The sequence below is a fragment of the Dama dama genome, chromosome 9 (genome assembly GCF_033118175.1).
Source record: "Dama dama isolate Ldn47 chromosome 9, ASM3311817v1, whole genome shotgun sequence".
NCBI lineage: Eukaryota > Metazoa > Chordata > Mammalia > Artiodactyla > Cervidae > Dama > Dama dama.
The window spans coordinates 94,367,688-94,388,592 of record NC_083689.1 but is presented as its reverse complement, the minus strand read 5'-3'; the positions used below and the strand labels follow the sequence as shown (position 1 = coordinate 94,388,592).

The window sequence follows — 20,905 nt, the reverse complement described above, 5'->3', positions numbered from 1 at the left end:
CAGAATTAAAGCCTATTTTTGTGTCATGTTGAAAGACTTGCAGATGATCCCTCTGTGGAAGATAGTGTTTTGGGACTAGATGAGCCTGTCTTTTGGTAGTCAAGGGGACAGACAGAAATTTCATTCTGAAATGAAATCTTCAATTCAGTTCAGTCGCTCAGTCGTGTCTGACTCCCTGCAACCCCATGGACTGCAGCACACCAGGCCTCCCTGTCCATCACCAACTCCTGGAGTTTACTCAAACTCATGTCCATCGCATCGGTGATGCCATCTAACCATCTCATCCTCTGTCATCCCCTTCTCCTCCTCTGTCATCCCTTTCTCCTCCTGCCTTCAGTCTTTCCCAGCATCAGGGTCTTTTCCAATGAGTCAGTTCTTCACATCAGGTGGCCAAAGTACTGGAGTTTCAGCTTCAGCGTCAGTCCTTTCAATGAATATTCAGGACTGATTTCCTTTAGGATTGACTAGTTGGATCTCCTTGCAGTCCCCAAGAGTCTTCTCCAACACCACAGTTCAAAAATATCAATTCTTCGGCACTCAGCTTTCTTTATAGTCCAGTTCTCACATCCATACATGACTACTGGAAAAACCATAGCTTTGACTAGATGGAAATCTTAGTCCTTATCTTTTATTTTCAAGTTGCTTATAACTGCCCCTGTGCCAGCATTTAAAAAATTTAGTTGCCTGTATATCTTCAAAGGCAGATTTTACTTGTTGTACTTACTAGTGGCAAATACCAAGGAAAGACCAAAACCATAAGTAATAGTTTATGTGCATAGTTGTATTCTCAAATACTTTATTATAAAGTTTTTGGATATTATTTTTAATACAGGCTTTAATCATTTACAGTTTTATCTTTTTAAATAGCTGGTGCAAATGCTTTTGAGAAAATCAATTTTTTTTTTTTCAAAATATTAGTTCCATTTCAAAACAGGCAAGGAATCAATTGGGTTTTAGTATTATGAAATTTTTTTGATATATAGTCACTCTGAGATTTACTCAATACTTGATTATCCTTTCCCTTACAACTGCTTCTTAGGTTTATTCACCAAGTAGAACCCCCAAATTTCTGACTAACTCAATAGGTCTGGACTCCTAACTTTATGCTTAGCAAAAATACCCCAAAGAACAACTTACTGAAGGCAGTACTGCTAAAATTAGTTATTACTTTTCTTTCAGTGTTTTCTTTATCATTTATTTTAAAATATATTGTTGATAAAAAACACACAGGCCTGAGTTGTATGTAGTCTTGGTGGTGTATAGTCTCTATATACTATCAACAGTTTATATCGACTCATGTGTTTCTCCCGACTACATTCTCCTACCACCTTCCCGGTGGTAATCCATATTCTGGATTTCATGTTTTTCTCTTAATTTTCCTTAAGTTTTATCACCTGAATCGTGATTCCTATAAATTGTTTTAGTTAAGTTTGTTTTCAAACTCTATATAAATGGTATTACAAGTTTTCTGATTTTTGGTTATTTAGTCAGTACTATTGTAGAGAAGATTCTTGTGAGTCCCTTGGACTGCAAGGAGATCAAACCAGTCAATCTTAAAGGAAATCAACCCTGAATATTCACTGGAAGGGTTGCTGCTAAAGTTGAAGCTCCAATACTTTGGTCACCTGATATGAAGCGCCAGCTATCGTTGAAAGAGACCCTGACGCTGAGAAAGATTGAAGGCAAGAGGAGAAGAGGGCAGCGGAGGGTGAGATGGTTAGATATTAAAAGCATCACTGACTCAGTGGACATGAATTTGAGCGAATTCTGAGAGATAGTGGAGGATAGAAAAGCCTGGCATGCCACAATCCATGGGGTCACAAACAGTTGGACACAACTTACACCAACAATAATTTTTGGAACATTCATCTGTGTTTTTTAGTGTGGTTGTGGCTCATTCAGTTTCACTGCTTTATACTGTTCATTCTGTTAATATACTGCAGTGTATCTGCCTTGCTTTAATTGGAGAACAGTCTTTTCCAGTTGTGGTAACCAATTTCTAAGATGGCCCCCAGTGATCCTTATTTCTTGATATTTATACCTTTGTGTAGACCTTTCCTATATTGAATAGAGTTGTCCTCTGTGCCAGTAGAATATTGAGGAAGTGATGGTGAGAACTTTGCAACTTTCTCCTTGATTTCCTGGTTCTATCTCTGTGAAGAAAACCAGAAATCATGGCTTGGTGATATTCAAGCAGTCCCGGGAAGAAATTCATGTGAGGAAATACTGAGGCATCTAGCATCAACCCAGGACCAGTAATCCATCTGTGTGTGTGAGTTACCTCTAGCCTCAGTCATACCTTCAGATGGTTTTGGACTTGTCAATTTATCTTGACTGCAACCTCATGAATCTAAGCCAGGACCTCCCAAATGAGCTGCTTCAGAATTTCTGACACATAGAAATCACGGGAGATTATAAATGTTTTTTTTTTTTTTTTTTTTTTGCGGGGGTTATAGATTATAAATATTTGTTGTCTTTGGCAGCTGCATTTTGAGGTAATTTGTCTTTTATCCACAGATAATGAATAAACTAGCTTTTTTTTGATGATATGAACATTTCTTGAACATTTTTATACCTGTCTTCTGTTACACATATACAAGACCAAGTAGTGGAATAAGATGTGTGATTACTGAACTGAAGATGATCAGAATGTTTAACCTGGATATCTTATGCCAATTTTTAGAAAAGTGGTTGTATTAAGATATATTTTGGTCAGCACTGTGAATAAAAGTCTCCATTATACCCAAGTCTTTTTTTAACTTTGGGTATCCCAGGGTTGGGAAGATGCCCTGGAGGAGGGCATGGCAACCCACTCTAGTATTCTTGTCTGGAGACTCCCCATGAACAGAGGAGCCTGGTGGGCTGCAGTCCATGGGGTCACAAAGAGTTGGACACAACTGAGCGACTAAGCATAGCACATTGTCACTTTGTAATATTTTCTAGATGTTATTTATAATATCTCTTTTGTAAATATCTGTTAATAAGTTGTGTTTCTTGGGACTTCCCTGGCAGTTCATTGGTTAAGACTCTGCACAAGGGAGCATGGGTTTGATCCCTGGTTGGGGAACTAAGATCCCATGTGCTGCTCAGTGCAGCCAAAATCAAATAGATTAATAAAAAACAAGCTCAGTCTTTTTTTTTTTTTTTTTTTAAAGTTGTATTTCCTGCCTCAGGATCAAAACAGTAGTCTCCCCTATTTTCCCCTAAAAAGTTTAAAGTTTTGCTTTTTGCATTTATACCCTTAATCCATTCAAAATTGATATCTATCTTTGAAATGGATATCTACTTTCATTTTTTACCATGTAGCTGACCAGTTCCAATTGTTGAAAGTTTCATCCTTTGACAGTGGTATGTCGATGTCATCTGTGTCACATGATTTATGTGGCTCTGCTTTGGAGCTTTATTCTGTTGGTCAGCTTGTCTCTTCTAGTACTAACGATACACTGTCTTAATTACTGTGATACCTGCTAAGGCAAGTCTTCCCGTCATCTTCTTTGATACCTTCACAGTATTGAGCCCTTCTGTACATGAATATGGGATGTTTCTTCATGTATTTCAGTCTTCTTTATTGTCTGTTAGTAAGATTTTATCTTTTTCTGCACATCGTTTTAACATGCCTTTTCTTAGATCTATTCTTACTATGTAACTTATTTTTCGCTCTCAAAAATGTCTTTAAAAAAGCAACCATACTTTATAAGTGGTTGTTGCTGGTATTTATAAATATACTTTACTTCAAAATATAAATTGTTTTAGTCATCTTGCCAAATTCTCTTTTTATCCCTGATAATGTAGAGATTCTTCATATAGTTTTTGTATTTTTGAAGATCTTTTTTCTTGATTTTGTTGTTTGTTGTTATCTAAAAGATAATCATACTATCTGCAAAAAATGGTGACTTTGTTTTCCTATTTTTAATCCTTATTTATTTTCATTTATTTTTTTATGTTTCCTTACACTGGCTAGAAACTTCAGAAAACTTTGACTAGAAGTGATAAAAGCAAACTGGTAAGGTTGGACATTCTTGGTAACTGAGTTTAAAGAGAATGTTTTTAAGTAACTTACCGTGGAGAGTAATTTTACTGTAATTTCTTGAGCCTCTCTATCACGCTAAGAGCATTCCTTTTTATTCCTCGTTTGCTGTGACTTCTTTCCCAAAAAGGAGTATTGAATTTTATCAGATACTTTTCTGCAGATTTTGAAGTTATTATGATTTTTCTTCCTCTATGTTAATTTAGTGAGTAACATTTGTAGATACTGTAATGTTTTGTAATGTACGTCTTAAGTTTGTTCTCAATAGGAGGGTCCTTCAGGGAACTTAGCTACTATGTTGGAAGGAAGATCTAGTTGTAAAATTCTTGACTCTCATGATCCTAGGAAGGGTCTCTACCACTTTGTGCTTATGTAGACAATAGTAGTGAAAGCTGTCTGGCATACTGTGTTTAAAAAATAGGTCTACTAATATAAATGGCTGGACATTCCACACGGTCCCTGTGCTGACAGCTTTAGTGCTACAGATTTAAATTCCTGTAATTAATAGTCCGGATAAGTGATGGTTGTTTTTTGAGGAAAAATATTTTGTAGAAGCCAGGAGGGTTCTTATTTGTTTTTGGAATAAGAGAATTTTGCTATCTCAACCCCTTTGTTAATTTAGTCAAGTTATGAATTGTTTTTATTGTTTTCTGAATAAGTAACCACTGTAACTAATATGGTAATTTGAAAAGGTGATTTGAAGTTTCACGTTTCTAATTCTTTTTATTTAAGATCAGATATTTGTAGTATCTCAGAATAGAGAGCCTTCCCAAATCTTTCTGAGTTCATCATTTCTTGGTCCCAGGATGCAGTCATTTTTGAAATGTGGTACAGACATGAAATTCTAGAAAGTAATATCACTTCATAAAGAACTGGGAAAGTCTAGAAGCTGAGAAAAAAATTATTCATTCTGAAGGCACCTAAGTGATAACATTCGTAGTTGTTAACACATTTAGGTAAAGTCAAGTTTCACAGATATTTTCCCCTTAAATAAACAATAAAGAGCGCACTGTCAATAGACACTGGATATGAGTGGTGCTTAAATGCTATTTGCAGTACAGTCGTGGTACCCAAGTCTTAACTTTGCCCTTAGCTTCTGTTGCTGGTGTTATTAATATATCTTGCCAGGCTTAGGACTAAATTGCTTGATTATATACTCAAGTTTTTCCTTCATTTTTTCTTTTTTTTTTAACTATAGCAGGTGTTACTTTTCTAACTTTGAAGTAAGTTAATATTGTGTGGGAGATCAGTTGCAATAATAATCAAAATAATAATAACCAAAATAAAGCAATTATTACCAAATTTCAGTCCCTATTAGAAATTGGGTAAAATTTGAATACTATTAGGTGTATGTGGCCTAGGAATGAACTAGATCATCACCAAAGTGAATCAGTGCTTCCCATCAGATTCTCATTGGAAGGTGTATATAAGGGACAGGGACAGGGCAGGTAGGCAAATGATGATTGACAGAGAAACCCAATGAACAGAACTAAAGCTAGACTAGAGCACTGCAGTTTACAAACCTTTATATGTAAATGTTCACATTTATACCTAGGAAATAATATTTGCCCCTGGTGTTTAGATAGAGCAGGCCTACATGGTTGCCAGCCTGACTGTGGTGGAAGGGATGAGAGGGACATTTGAAGAGAGAAGTTCTTTGAGCCTGCCTGAAGTCCACTTAACAATTTTTTGTTTTGTGGAAGGAAAAAGGAAGCATGAGTGAGATGGTCAACACTTACCTTTTGAGACTGTGCCTTGAGCTTTGTCATCGTAGCTGTAAAGAGATGGGGAGAGAGAGCCACTTAATACACAGCGAGGAACATTGCTCCAACACCAACATCATCTCTTTCAGACTATGGGAATCATCACCCCAAAAAGAAACTAGGTACCTGCTAGCAGTCACTCTTCATTCTCTCCCCACCCCAACTCCCCCAACCTATTTATTAATCTGAGAGAGGGTCACCTTAGTGTCTACCACATGCATATTATATTTTAAAATTTAGATTGAACCTTGAGTTCACAAAGTTAAGCAGAGATGCTAGTAAGAGTATTTATGAAAGGAGAAAATTTGATTTAAGCTTTGCAAATATGTTATTGCTGTTATTTCATGGTATTGGTTATTTTAAATCTCATGAAGATAGCTTCTGCTTGGTCAGTTTGGTCTGGAGTTATGTACGTTCGTAGTATTATATTTTACTGTTTATGTTTACCGTAAAATTAGAGTCTAAGTAGCTAATGACAATTTAATTTGACCCCCATAAAAGATCCCATATTTTTTACATACTCTTTTTTTCTCAAATTTTGAGCACATGTCCTTTTTGAGAATTCTTTTGCCCTCTGATGTACCTCTACTATTTCTGTTCCATATTATGAAAACTTCATAAAAGGCTATTTAAATTATTTTTTTCTTTTGTGGAGCTTCAAAATTGAGAATTATCTAAAAGGATTGTTTTAGGTGTGTTTAATTTCTCAGTTTGAGCTTTAGTGTAGTCTTGTAGATATTCTAAGGTTTTTCACTAGCCTTATTGAGTTTCTGTCTTTTTGCTAGCCAGAAAACAATATAAAAGCCAACCAAACAACTAGCAATTTGGGAGCTTGTTAAAAAGACACAGTAGTAAAATATTAGTTTCTTCTAAAATCTTTCTTTTTGATATCCCTTAACTTTTGGCTCTTTCTTTTAGATGCTTGGTTTACCAAAGTATTGTGAGGAATGATAGGGAATAGCTTTTTTTTTAATAGTTGTGTAACAAACTTGATGAGTAGTTTGTTTCAGTTTGTTTGCAGTTTAGGGATTTATTTTAAAATGTATTAAATTTTTTATTGAAATGCAGTTGATTTACAATATCTGTTTCAGGTGTGTGATGAAGTGATTCAGTTTTATATATTTATCTATGAATATATATATATTCAGCTTCTTTTCCATTAAAGGTTATTATAAGATATTGAATATATTTTTCTGTAAATCCTTGTTGCTTATTTATTTAATGTATAGTAGTTTGCATTTGTTAATCCTGTACTCCTAATTTATCCCTCCTTTGCCTTACTTTCCCCTTTGGTAGCTGTAAATTTGTTTTCTATGTCTGTGAGTCTGTTTCTGTTTTATATATAGGTCCATTTGTTTGACTTTTTAGATTCCACATATAAGTGATACCATATAATATTTGCCTCTATCTAACTTGCTTCAGTAAGTATAATATTCTATAGGTCCATCCATGCTGCTGCAGATGGCAATATTTCATTCTTTTTAAATGGCTCAGGAATATTCCGTTGTGATGGGGAGTAATTTTTATCAGTATTAATTCTGAATAGCAAAGCGAATAGAATGGGACAATTTTGGTGGACAACTTTTGTATATGTAATTAATTTCCTCCAACTAGCCCAAACTCTAAATTGTAATACTCTCTGATCATACAAATTAGTGCCCAAGAGTGAAAACTTTCTGTGGGATCAGGAAACTGGAGTTGTTTTCCTAGTTGAAGTTGAGTAGTTTTGGACACGACTGAAGTGACTTAGCAGCAGCAGCAGCAGTTTGACTCTACCAGTCAGTTGTAGCTAATGAGAAACTGGATGTAAAAAGGCTTGGTGACTCTGAGTAACATGTGCATTTAAGAGATAGTTAAAATAGTGCTCTTTGGACACGACTTTGATCTGAATGGAGATAGAACTCACATGCTTGAACTTTTTTAGACATATATTTTAGTAAGATTGGACAAGGATATAAACAAGTGAAACAAATTAATTTAAATTCCATTATGATTATTTTCAACATAGCCTTGGTAAGCCAAGTCAACTCAAGAAGTATTTATTGGGGGGCTTTATTGTTTATTCTAAGAATTCACCCAAATGATACACATTGAAAGTTTCTTATTCCTGTAGGCTGAACGGATAAGGATAGCCTTTTTGGAGTTTGAGCACATAGTAACTGGAATCAAATTATTTCCGATGTTATGTGAATCACTAATATTTGTAAAGGAGTTTATAGTTTATAAAATGTGTTTGTCTATATTTTTTCATAGAATCTTCATAATCATCCCGTAAAGGGAAAGGGACAGTGTTAGTCACTCAGTCGTGTCCGACTCTTGCGACCCGGTGGACTGTAGCCCGCCAGGCTCCTCTGTCCATGGGATTTCCCAGGCAAGAATACTGGAGTGGGGTGCCATTCCCTTCTCCTGGCGTTCTTCCCCACCCAGGGACTGAACCCGTGTCTTCTGCATTGCAGATGGATTCTTTACCATCTGAGCCTCAAGGGAAACGCCCCGTACAGGGAGGTGCTGTTAGTTTCTTAGTTATTCCCATTACTTAAGTTAGAGAAGTTGTGGCTTTCTCAAGGTCACTCAGCCACTAGCTGGTGGAATTAAGGTTAAAAAGTCTGAATTTCTCATCCCAAACCTCCATCACATTGCTTCAGGAACTAAGGAGTTACTTCAGATGTGCTTGGATTGGAACAAGGCATTCCTACTCTGATCTAAGCTTTGACCCACATATAGATTACATTCTCTGCAGAAGCCACTGTTCTCTGCACCTGGAGCCCTATTACCCTGGGCCTTGTCCTCCGTGTCTGCTTCTGCCTCACGCCCTGTTCTTTAGCCTCTTCCCCGGTGGCCGTGTGTCTGTACACACACACCACACAGAGTCACACTCATACATGCTCACTCTCCAAAACATAAATTTTTCACACTATTGCCTCAGAACTATAAACTGTCCGGGATTGTTATGAACTAACCTTTGCTGATGAGCAACTTCTGAGTAATATGCATACTTTAACTATAATTTGGAATGATGTTTTAGTTCCTCATACATCTCTGGTACTGATTCAGTTACTGTGTTTTGATTGCAAGTAGGCTCTCTTGGGGCTTCCCTTGTGACTCAGACAATAAAGAATCTACCTGCAATGGGTTTAATCCCTGGGTTGGGAAGATCCCCTGGAGGAGGGCATGGCAACCCACTCCAGTATTCTTGGCCTGGAGAATCCCATGGACAGAGAAGCCTGGCCGGTTACAGTTCATGGGGTCATAAAGAGTCGGACAAGACTGAGCTACCAAGTGAACACACACAGACTCTCTTGAATTGAATTTCAAGAGCCTGACTTAACATAGACTGTTTGGCACCAGACCAGCTCCAGGGATCCCAGGGACTTAACCCAATTTTACTTGTCCTGTGATATATTTTGCACTTTCGTCATGACATTGAGAATGAGGTGGAAAGGCCTTCTGTTGCAAAATAATCTCTTTCTAGGTCCTGTTTAATACCTGACTAAAAACAAACAAATATAGGAAACTAAGGCTTCTGTATGTCTTTGTGTACTTTTTGTAAGTGTTTGTGCCATACTTTGAGCAAATAAGGCAAATAAATATTCTACTGTTTCATGTTTTGAAATGCTGACTGGATAAAGATTACACATGACAAGTTATTTATAGTTTTATTTATACATGGTGGATTCTCTGTTGGAATCATAGAAGGCAAGAAGATATGATAATTGCTTTGTGTAGTTCACAGAATGAAATTGCAAACTGAGATGTTTTGAATCTAGTTTATACTGTAACCATTTCTAGGAAACCATATTTAAACAGCAGTGGTTATCATGAAGTATACAACATGTCAACTGTGTCCCAATTCACATCAGTAAAAACCTTCTACCACTTTATTCCCTATAACCTAACCTCCATCAGATAATACTAAATAAACTATGTCGAGTGCACGTATTAATATATATATATATATATATATATATATCTCAAATGTATCAAACAGCTTGCTGGCTGCATTTGCAGGAGTGTTTATCTGTGGTCATGCAGGTTATAACTCTGAATTTTTATTAGGAAAACTAAATTGAGAATTTATAATGTTCCTGATTTAGTTTCACCAGCTGTGCCACTGCCAAGGAAAATAACTTGAGAAGGTAAAAATCTAACAGTGAATAAGAAAGCAGTAGGCAATTTGCTTCATATTTACCTGCTTTATATCTGCTGCTGTAAGGTTTAGGGTCAAAGATAGTAATTAGTCATCTCCGAACTTAAATATTGTCACTTCAGTGAATTGCAGTGTGTATCTTTGGATCTTGTGTAAAAGAAGCATAATGATTATTAAGTGATATTTGATCTTGGGATTCTTGAAACCAATTCTTTAAAATGTGAAATATATTTTCGCTCCTCTGTCTCTTACTCAATTTATTTGGGAATTTGACAAACATCCATTTGGCTCCAAATATATCCAACCTTGTTTTAGGGACAGACGAGATTCCTGTCCTCATGGAGATCAAAATCTGAAGGGGGAACTTGTTATTAAATATTGAAGAGCAGTTACAGCTTTTTTTTTTCAAGTTTTATTGAGATATAATTGACATCACATTATGTACACTTAAGGCATATAATGTGATGATTTGATTTATGTATCTTTTGTGAAATGATTACCGCAATAAGATTAGTTAATACATCTCTCACCTCACATAGTTACCTATTTTTTTTAAAGACCTACCCTTAGCAACTTTCAAGTATACAACACAGTATTGATAACTGTAGTCACCATGTTGTACATGAGATCCCCATAATTTTAAAATGTGAACTTTGAAAATGAGTCTGACATCAGAGATATTTTATGCTTTCTCTTTCAGTGAAACAGTCACAATGAAATAATCATATAAGTTGTTCTGTTTAGAAATTAGACAATTTGAGGCCAGTGAAAAATAACCCAAAAGTTCATATTTACAAGAATACTGAATTGACAGAGGGGATAGAGTGAAAAAATACAAGAAGTCTCCTGTGAATAGTTAATTTGGTCTTGGAATTGTTAGCACGGAGCATTGTATGGAATGTCTCATGGTGAACATTTCTATTTAATTTCTGCTACAGGATGGTGGATAATAAGGAGTTGATGGGGAAACTTGTACCCAAACTTGTGGGACTTGACAGATGAAACTAATTCCCGAACGTAGCCCTATAGCCCTTAGAAATATTGCTTTTTCCTATGTGTTGTAATGATCAGTCTGAGTCTTATATCTTTTATTTGTGGCAGTTTGGCAGTTTGATCTGGTCACAAGAGTATAAGCCCCACGCAGGTTGTGACCATGTTTTATTCTCCATTGCACCCTAGTGCCTTGCACATGGCTCATCATATAGACAAAACTGGTTCTTGAAGGAATATAGGCATATTTCATCTATGTATAATTTACCGAGTTTTGAGTTGACCTATTCACAGAAGAAAAATAGCAACTACTTCCATGCTAAATGAGAGTGCTTTCCCAGTCATGGTCTCATATTCTAGTTATTCCTAGGTTAGGAAACCTCGCATTCCAGAGAAGCAATAAAATACCACTAGTAATAGCAACAGTCAGCTATCTACACCTTCTATAATATTCTCAACCACTACAGTATGAGAATATTATTATTTCATTTACATTTTACAAGTGAGGAATCTGAAGCTTGTCCCTAGCCACAGAGCTGTTATTGAGTGGCAAAGATAGGATACATTTATGGCATTTTAAAAAAACAAACCAAGGTATGTTGAACCCTTAATTACCCATCAGGCACTATACTAAGTGTTTTACCTTAAGCCTCACTGTAACAACACGAGGGAAGCATGGTTATCATTTCCATTGTACATGTGTGGAAGACGAGGCATGGAGAAGTTAGATGATTTGCCAAGAGTACGTGGCTAGCTCGTGGTAGAGCCAGAGAGAGCTTCCCCTTCTATTTCCCCACCCACAGTCAGAGCTGAGCTCAGGGCAGCGTTGATTTATGACCCTAGGAACATTGTTAGTTTAAAATTATTATTTTAAGCATTATTATTTTTAAGTATTTTCTGTTCTACTCTGTTAATTATACAAATGCCTGAGTTTTTAAAGATAATCGTACAGTATACCTCTTGAGTAGAAACTGAAGTTTACTTTTTGAGTAGTAAGTAAATCAATCAGAAGAATATTGTCTTACCTCAGCTTTTATGTAATCTCATTAACAGTTATGGATTGACTATATTAATTTAGTTTAATTTTTTCCCATTGTATGTGTTACATTTTTTTTCTGTTAAATTTTAGGAATAGTGTTTTTTTCCCCTTGTTTGTTGGCACCCTGGGAGAAACTGACTATAGTTTAAATGTTTTCCCTTTGGCCAAAGCAGAGCAGAATTAGATTTTAATAAATTTTAACTTTATATTATGATTGTTTATTGAGGTGCCATTTATAGACTATGACTTTCAGACATTGAATTTGACATAGTTTTTTTTTAAGGGCTGTTTTTTTTTTCCCTTAAATTTGCATTTTGAATTATATACCAATGGGTAGTATATGTATGTTTCTCCTTCTGCCCGTCTGAATGTCCCAGAAAGACAATATTCTGACCTGGTACATGACATGTGCTTGCAGTGTATTTTAAAAGAAATTTCAGGTTTTGAAAGTGCCTGGAAGTTTTTTTTTTTAATTAGATATTGGGGAACTATACCTAAATAGTTTAGCTAAATTCAGTTCAGCAGCATTAGGCATATGTGTTTATAAGATATTGTGTTTGGTGATATGGGAGACATCAAGATGACAAAAAGTTGATACCTTTATCCTGGGGCTTGTAATCTGCTAGCTGACCTAGACAAATACATAAATAATGGTAATGCAAGGCAGGCTGTGATAAGTACTGTGGTAAAGGCCTCAACAAAGTGCAGTGGGAAATCAGGATAGAGAGATTAATCCCAACTGGGAGGATCTAGGACCTTCTCATGGAGTAGGTAGGACTGAGGAGAGCTTAATTTATTGCTTTCATTCATTCTAGACTGTCTTCTGAAGATTGATGTCTGTTTCCTTGAGGTCTTTAATTTTGTTGCCAATTTGGATAAGCATGGCTCAAATCCAGCAGGGAGGTCCAGATGAAAAAGAAAAGACAACAGCACTCAAAGGTACATACTTAATTTGCTTTTTCAGGATATTTTCACTGTGCCTAATGAAGGTACAGGAATATTTAGGTGACCTTACATTCTTGTCAATTCTAAAATAAGAATATCTGTAATCTATAATTATTTATATCTGTCACAGTGACCACCTCAACGTCTGAGATATAGTATGTACTCAGTAAATAAATCATAAAGTCATGCGATTTTACAGCTGTAAGAATTCTTAATGCTTTTCTTATTCAAGGTCATGTATTTAATTGTAAAACTAATACCAGACATCTCTTGAATCAAGCCTAGTGCCCTTACCATATTTTTGTTGTTTGAAATGTCATACGAGGTTAGAGTAATGATCTGTCTAATCCTATATTCTGTCTTTGTGGCATTGCACTAAGAATATTTTATGAGAAGCTCTCTGTAAGAAGGAATCTGCTTTAGACTTTCTTTGGGAATTTGGGTGCCGTTTGTTAGATTAAGAAAAGTGTGAGGAAAGCAGGTTTTAGATATATTAAATAGTAAACTGAGATGCCACTTAAATATCAGGCTGGAGAAGTTTGAGTGTGGAGTTTGGGAAAGTATTTGAGCTGGAGATTAAAGCTTTGGGAATTATTAGCATAGAGGTAATATTTAAAGTTATGGTCCTAATTGAGATCATCAGAGATTGCAATGTAACCAGAAAAGTCTGAAGACTGAAGTGTGGGTCATCTCAATCTTAGGGTCAGGAAAATGAGGAAGAACTAGCAATAGACCTTTAAAATGATTTCTAATAAGATAGGCTGCAGGCTAGGAGTGAGAGAAAGATCCTGAACACCTACTGAAGAAAATGGGTTTAATTAATTTAATCATGATTATAAACCAGGCTTTGCTGGTGGCTCAGACAGTAAAGAATCTGCCTGCAATGTGGGAGACCTGGGTTCGATCCCTGGGTTGGGAAGATCCCCTGGAGGAGGGCATGACAACCCACTCCAGTATTCTTCCCTGGAGAATCCCCATGGACAGAGGAGCCTGGTGGGCTACAGTCCACGGGGTTGCAAAGAGTCGGACATGACTGAGTGACTGAGCACACACATAAACCAGGCTAGATGAGAACTGAGAGTTTACTTTTATATTTAACAGTGTGGAGGTTATCGATGGTCTTCACAAAGAGCTGTTTCAGTGAATTGACGGAAATGAAAGTCATATTGGAAAACTTCAGTTAGAGAATAGGAAGAAAGCAATTCACAGAGTTGGACACAACATAGCAACTGACCACACACGCATGTACTGTTTTAAGAAAAAGGAGAGAGATGCTCTAGATGGGAACAAATATTTGCAATTCATATCTCTGGAGAAGGAAATGGCAACCCACTCCAGTACTCTTGCCTGGAGAATCCCATGGATGAAGGAGCCTGGTAGGCTGCAGTCCATGGGGTCACAAAGAGTTGGACATGACTGAGCGACTTCACTCACTTCATACTTTTATCACTGGAGAAGGAAATGGCAACCCACTCCAGTATTCTTGCCTGGAGAACCCCATGGTCAGAGGAACCTGGCTGACCATGGTCCATGGGGTCACAGAGAGTTGGACACGGCTGAAGTGACTAAGCACAACACATATCTGACAAAGGACCCTTATCCAGTGTATATATCAAGGTCATCAATAATCAATAATGGGCTTCCTAGGTGGCGCAGTGGTAAAGATTCTGCCTGCCAGTGCAGGAGACGCAGGAGATGAGGGTTCGATCCTTGGGTTGGGAAGATCCCCTGCAGAAGGAAATGGCAGCCCACTCCAGTGTTCTTGCCTCGAGAATCCCATGGACAGAGGAGCCTGGTGGGCTGCAGTCCATGGGGTTGCAGAAGAGTCAGGCATGACCTAGTGACTAAACAATAGACAACTCTATGGAAGGTTTTACTGCATGTATGTATGCTGCTGAGATAGACCAACACACTCAGAATAATAGTTAATTTACAAAAGAGGATAAGGAATGAGGGAATGTGTGTTTTCATCCAAATAGATTTGCTGGGTTTCCACTTGGAACACTTTCGTCTACCTTCAACCTTACCTGATAATGTGAAAATCTGATCTCAAGTTGTGGTTCCAATTTAAACTTCCACAAGCAATATATAAGAAATCAGATTGGTTTTCTGGATTTTAGAGGTTGTATAGTGATGTTAAAAGCATATGGTAGTCTAAATATAGTAATAAGGTTATAAATATAGAAGTTTCTGAATTCAAACTGAGGTTTTCCCACTTACCATGAAACAAATTCCTTCTCTTCTCTGAATCATTTTCTTCATTGGTACAATAGGAATATAAATGCTTAGCACATGAGCTTGTAATGATTAATGAAGTAGTCAAATTGAAAATATTAGAAGATAAAATGGCAAATGTTAAATAAAATGTATCTTGGAGCAAATTGACAGAATAAGTAAAATTTACCCCTCAAACAGTCCTATTTATCAGGTTTTTTCTTTTATGAACTATGCTTTTGGTATTAGGTCTAAGTACTCTTTGCTTAGCCCTGCTTCATGAAATCTTCTGTTATGTTTCCTCTAAGTTTTATAGTTTCAGATTTTACATTTAAACTAATGGTGTGTTTTGAGTTAATTTTTATTTAAGAGATGAGCCTTAGGTCAAGGTTTGTATTTTTTGTCTATTGATGTTGAAGTGCACCAACACTATTTGTGAAAAAAAAAAAAAAAAAACAACCAACTATCTTTGTACCATTGAATTACTTCTTCATCTTTCGAGGTTTGTTCCGTGCATCTGTGTCTGTCTCTTCTCCAATCCATGCTCTTGATTACTGAACTTAAATAGTAAGTCTTAAGTTTGGCTGGAATGATTCTCCTCAATCAATTCTTTTTTTTTTTTTTTTTTTTTAATTATTTTTTTTTCCCAGTGGGTTTTGTCATACATTGATATGAATCAGCCATGGATTTACATGTATTCCCAATCCCGATCCCCCCTCCCACCTCCCTCTCCACCCGATTCCTCTGGGTCTTCCCAGTGCACCAGGCCCGAGCACTTGTCTCGTGCATCCCACCTGGGCTGGTGATCTGTTTCACCATAGATAGTATACATGCTGTTCTTTTGAAATATCCCACCCTCACATTCTCCCACAAAGTTCAAAAGTCTGTTCTGTGTTTCTGTGTCTCTTTTTCTGTTCTGCATATAGGGTTATCGTTATCACCTTTCTAAATTCCATATACATGTGTCAGTATGCTGTAATGTTCTTTATCTTTCTGGCTTACTTCACTCTGTATAATGGGCTCCAGCTTCATCCATCTCATTAGGACTGGTTCAAATGAATTCTTTTTAATGGCTGAGTAATATTCCATGGTGTATATGTACCACAGCTTCCTTATCCATTCATCTGCTGATGGGCATCTAGGTTGCTTCCATGTCCTGGCTATTATAAACAGTGCTGCGATGAACATTGGGGTGCACGTGTCTCTTTCAGATCTGGTTTCCTCAGTGTGTATGCCCAGAAGTGGGATTGCTGGGTCATATGGCAGTTCTATTTCCAGTTTTTTAAGAAATCTCCACACTGTTTTCCATAGCGGCTGTACTAGTTTGCATTCCCACCAACAGTGTAAGAGGGTTCCCTTTTCTCCACACCCTCTCCAGCATTTATTGCTTGTAGACTTTTGGATAGCAGCCATCCTGACTGGCGTGTAATGGTACCTCATTGTGGTTTTGATTTGCATTTCTCTAATAATGAGTGATGTTGAGCATCTTTTCATGTGTTTGTTAGCCATCTGTATGTCTTCTTTGGAGAAATGTCTGTTTAGTTCTTTGGCCCATTTTTTGATTGGGTCATTTATTTTTCTGGAATTGAGCTGCAGGAGTTGCTTGTATATTTTTGAGATTAATCCTTTGTCTGTTTCTTCATTTGCTATTATTTTCTCCCAATCTGAGGGCTGTCTTTTCACCTTACTTATAGTTTCCTTTGTAGTGCAAAAGCTTTTAAGTTTCATTAGGTCCCATTTGTTTAGTTTTGCTTTTATTTCCAATATTCTGGGAGGTGGGTCATAGAGGATCGATATACAATGGAAAAAAGACAACCTCTTTAACAAGTGGTGCTGGGAAAACTGGTCAACCACTTGTAAAAGAATGAAACTAGAACACTTTCTAACACCATACACAAAAATAAACTCAAAATGGATTAAAGATCTAAATGTAAGACCAGAAACTATAAAACTCCTAGAGGAGAACATAGGCAAAACACTCTCCGACATAAATCAAAGCAATCAATTCTTATTATTTGGTTTTTCTATGTCTTTTGCCTTTCCATATAAATTTTAAGAGTAAAATTGCCTATAACTATAAAAAAAATAATTTCAGTTCAGTTGCTCAGTTGTGTCCGACTCTTTGCGACCCCACGGACTGCAGCACACCAGACCTCCCTGTCCATCACCAACTCCAAGAGTTTACTCAGACTCATGTCCATTGAATCGGTGATGCCATCCAGCCATCTCATCCTCTCTCATCCCCTTCTCCTGCCTTCAGTCTTTCCCAGCATCAGGGTCTTTTCAAATGAGTCAGCTCTTCGCATCAGGTGGCCAAAGTATTGGAGTTTCAGCTTCAACATCAGTCCTTCCAATGAACACCCAGGACTGTTCTCCTTTAGGATAGACGGGTTGGATCTCCTTCCAGTTCAATGGACTCTCAAGAGTCTTCTCCAACACCATAGATCAAAAGCATCAATTCTTCAGCACTCAGCTTGCTTTATAGTCCAACTCTCATATCCATACATGACTACTGGAAAAACCATAGCTTTGAATAGATGGACCTTTGTTGGCAAAGTAATATCTCTGCTTTTTAATATGCTGTCTAGGTTGGTCATAACTTTTCTTCCAAGGAGCAGGCGTCTTTTAATTCCATGGCTGCAGTCAACATCTGCAGTGATTTTGGAGCCCCCCAAAAATAAAGTGTGTCACTATTTTCATTGTTTCCCCGTCTGTTTGACATGAAATGATGGGACCAGATGCCATGATATTAGTTTTCTGAATGTTGTATTTTAAGCCAACTTTTTCACTCTCCTCTCTTGCTTTCATCAAGAGGCTCTTTAGTTCTTCTTGGCTTTCTGCCATAAATGTGGTGTCATCTGCATATCTGAGGTTTTTGATATTTCTCCCGGCAATCTTGATTCTAGCTTGTGCTTCATCCAGTCCAGCATATCTCATGATGTACTCTGCATATAAGTTAAATAAGCAGGGTGACATTACACAGTAAATAATTTTACTTGCATTTTAATAGAGATTGCATTTAGACCTATAGACGAACATGAGGAGAATTTACATCTCTACTAGAGTTGATGTTTCTAATCCATGAACATAGAGTATCTATCATTTATTTAGATCTTAGGTTTCCTTCATTGACACTTTGCAATTTTCATCATATAGTTAAGTCTTACACATATGTTATTAGATTTGCATTATAATTTTTAGAGTGATTATAAATGGTATTGTGTTTTTAATTTCAATTCACACATTTACTGATTGTTTATGGAAATACAGTCAAATTTTGTGTGCTGATACAGTCTGTTACTGTTTGGAAGTTGCTTATTTTTTTCAGAGCTTTTATTGGTAGATAAATTGGTGTTTCCTGTGTAGATCATCATGTTATTTGCTAATTGGGCAGTTTTATTTCTTCATTTCCCATCTTGCTTTTTGGCCCTGGCTAAGACTTCCAGTGCTATGTTAAATAAGAGTAGTTAGAATGGACATTGTTTCCTTATTCACTAGGTAATAGTGAGTGGTGACACTCCCATTTTCACCCCTTAATTTCCAGACCTATGAGTTCTGGCTCTGGGAGAAATAGCACTATATGTTGGACACTGGTTCTGAGTATATACCACCTTCTGGAGAATCTTGGTTCAACCCTGCAAGATTCTGCCATCCAGCTGGCCCTGTAACTGAATCTTCAGAAGGCTGTCCACCCTCTGTCAAATAGCCACTTCAAGATGGTGAGGACACAGTAAGACAAGTGAGTTCTAGAGCATGGGCCCATTGCCACACTTCTTTTGCTGTGATGTGAGTTTCTTGATCAGAAACAATGCTGTGTGGAATACCATGATGATGGATAACATCCTGCAAGTCCACATATAGTTAGATATGTCAGAAACCTTGAGTGCAGGGAAGGCCAGTCTGTATGCAGAGAAAGTATCTAATCCAGTAAGAACAAAATTCTGCCCCTTTGATGATGGAATTGATCCAGTGTAATTAACCTGCCTCCAGTTACTAGGCTGATCACCCCCAAGACATGGTGCCATGTTGGAAGACTGCCATGCTGGTCTCTGCTGCTGGCAAACTGGACACCCAGCTATGACGGCAGCCAGGCTGGCTTTGCTGGGTGCAGGTTCATATTTCTGAACCCACGCATGACCTCCAACCCTGCCACGATGGCCACTTTGTTCTTGAGCTCACTGGGTGATGACAGATTTGACTAGGGTAAGGCCGACTGGTGTCCAGGAAAGGATTATTCAGTGCACTTGATTTTTAAAATATTCCTCTGTTGAGCTTACCTTTATGAGCATTCACTTGGGATGCTAATATCTTCACATCTGTTGCTCATTCAGAGAGGTCTGTCCACATACCCCTTCTCCACGTTTCCTTGTCACCAATTTTCTGATCATGTTCCTTCCAAGGTCCTAACCATCCAGCCAAATGATTGACCACATGCCCATGAATCATTTTATAGTCACTCATCTGGTCATAACTTTTTCCAGAGAAATGGAACAGCCAGGTGCCCTGCTGTTAGTTCTGCCCACTGGGAAGATTTCCCTTCACCACTGTTATTTAGGGGTGTCCCGAAAGGGCCCTCTGATGCTTCCGCTGTCTGCTTTTAGGTGGTGACTGAGTATCGTGCAGAACCATTGGTGATCCAGACTCGAGTTTTCTCTTCTTCTGCCAGCCAATGAGGCTTTAGGTGCATGCTGATGAATAGAAGGCGGTGTTGCAGGAGTGGAGACCATAGGCATTTTGGCTGCTCCTGCATGTTACTTATTCTTGTCTTCAGGGCCTGCTCAGTCCTAACCACAGACACACCACTTTGTATTTGATGAGGGAGTGCTATTGTACACACCCAACTTTAAGACTTGGTGTGTCAGTTACCACCTAGTTCATGATGGCCTGCTAAGGTCTCATGGTAAGCTGGTAGCCTGTGGTTAAGTGTTCAATCTCCGCTCAGGCCCAGGAGCAGGCCAAGAGGTATTTCTCAAAAGGAGACTAGTTACCTACAATGGATAGTAAGGCTTTGTGACAAAATCCTTTGTCTGTGCTGTGAAGGCAGGAGAAGATTGATGTCCTAGCTTGAAGATAGTCCTTCAGAGAGTAGGAATTCTGTCTTATTCACCATTTTTGTTCTACTCAGGCCTCCAGTGGATTGGATGAGTTCATCTGTATTGGAGGTGGAGGGCAACCTGCTTGACTCAGTCTTCAGTTTCAAATGTTAATCTCATCCAGAAATACCTTCATAAACACGCTCAGAATAATATTTAACCAAATATTATTTGGGCACCCAGTCAAGTTGACACACAAAATTAACTATCACACAATTCATTTGTCTCTGGAAACTTTGGTTGCTTCCACCTTTTAGCTGTTGTGAATAATACTGCAGTGAATGGGGCTGTACAAATATATGAATCTTTGTTTTCAGCTCTTTGGGGGTATAAAATGGTATTTTTATCCAATTACTTCATATGTTTTGTTGAAGTTTAGAATTCTAGTTGCTGAATCACTTTAATGACCAGAAATGTGTTTTAGAAAAAAAATAGTGGTTACATCTGATGTGTATTTAGGTTATAAGGATTCAGTTGTACTGTATTTTATAGGAGATTGAGGGGATTTTAGATGAAAATGTTCTTTTATACTTGATTTTTGCCTAATCTACTGCCATTGGAACCCAATCTCTGCAAAATGCAGTTATATAGCTTTGTTTTCCTTTTACAAAGCAGAAAAATAATTTCTGACAGTGAGCTTCCCGGTAGCTCAGCTGGTAAAGAGTCTGCCTGCAATGTAGGAGACCC

The 20,905-nt window shown here is 37.5% G+C and overlaps 1 protein-coding gene across 7 annotated transcripts in view; it reads left to right on the top strand.

Moving 5' to 3' along the window:
* ARB2A (ARB2 cotranscriptional regulator A) overlaps positions 1-20,905 on the top strand; it is a 391,787-nt gene that overhangs the window by 23,372 nt on the left and 347,510 nt on the right. For 6 of the 7 annotated variants that reach the window (XM_061152013.1, XM_061152008.1, XM_061152007.1 and 3 more), the window contains exon 2: positions 12,782-12,905. The exons of the other annotated variant lie outside the window; for it this stretch is intronic. In XM_061152013.1, the coding sequence (XP_061007996.1) occupies positions 12,800-12,905 (106 nt within the window). In that variant the 5' untranslated portion in view covers positions 12,782-12,799. The remainder of the gene's footprint in view (positions 1-12,781; positions 12,906-20,905) is intronic. 7 annotated transcript variants of the gene reach the window in all.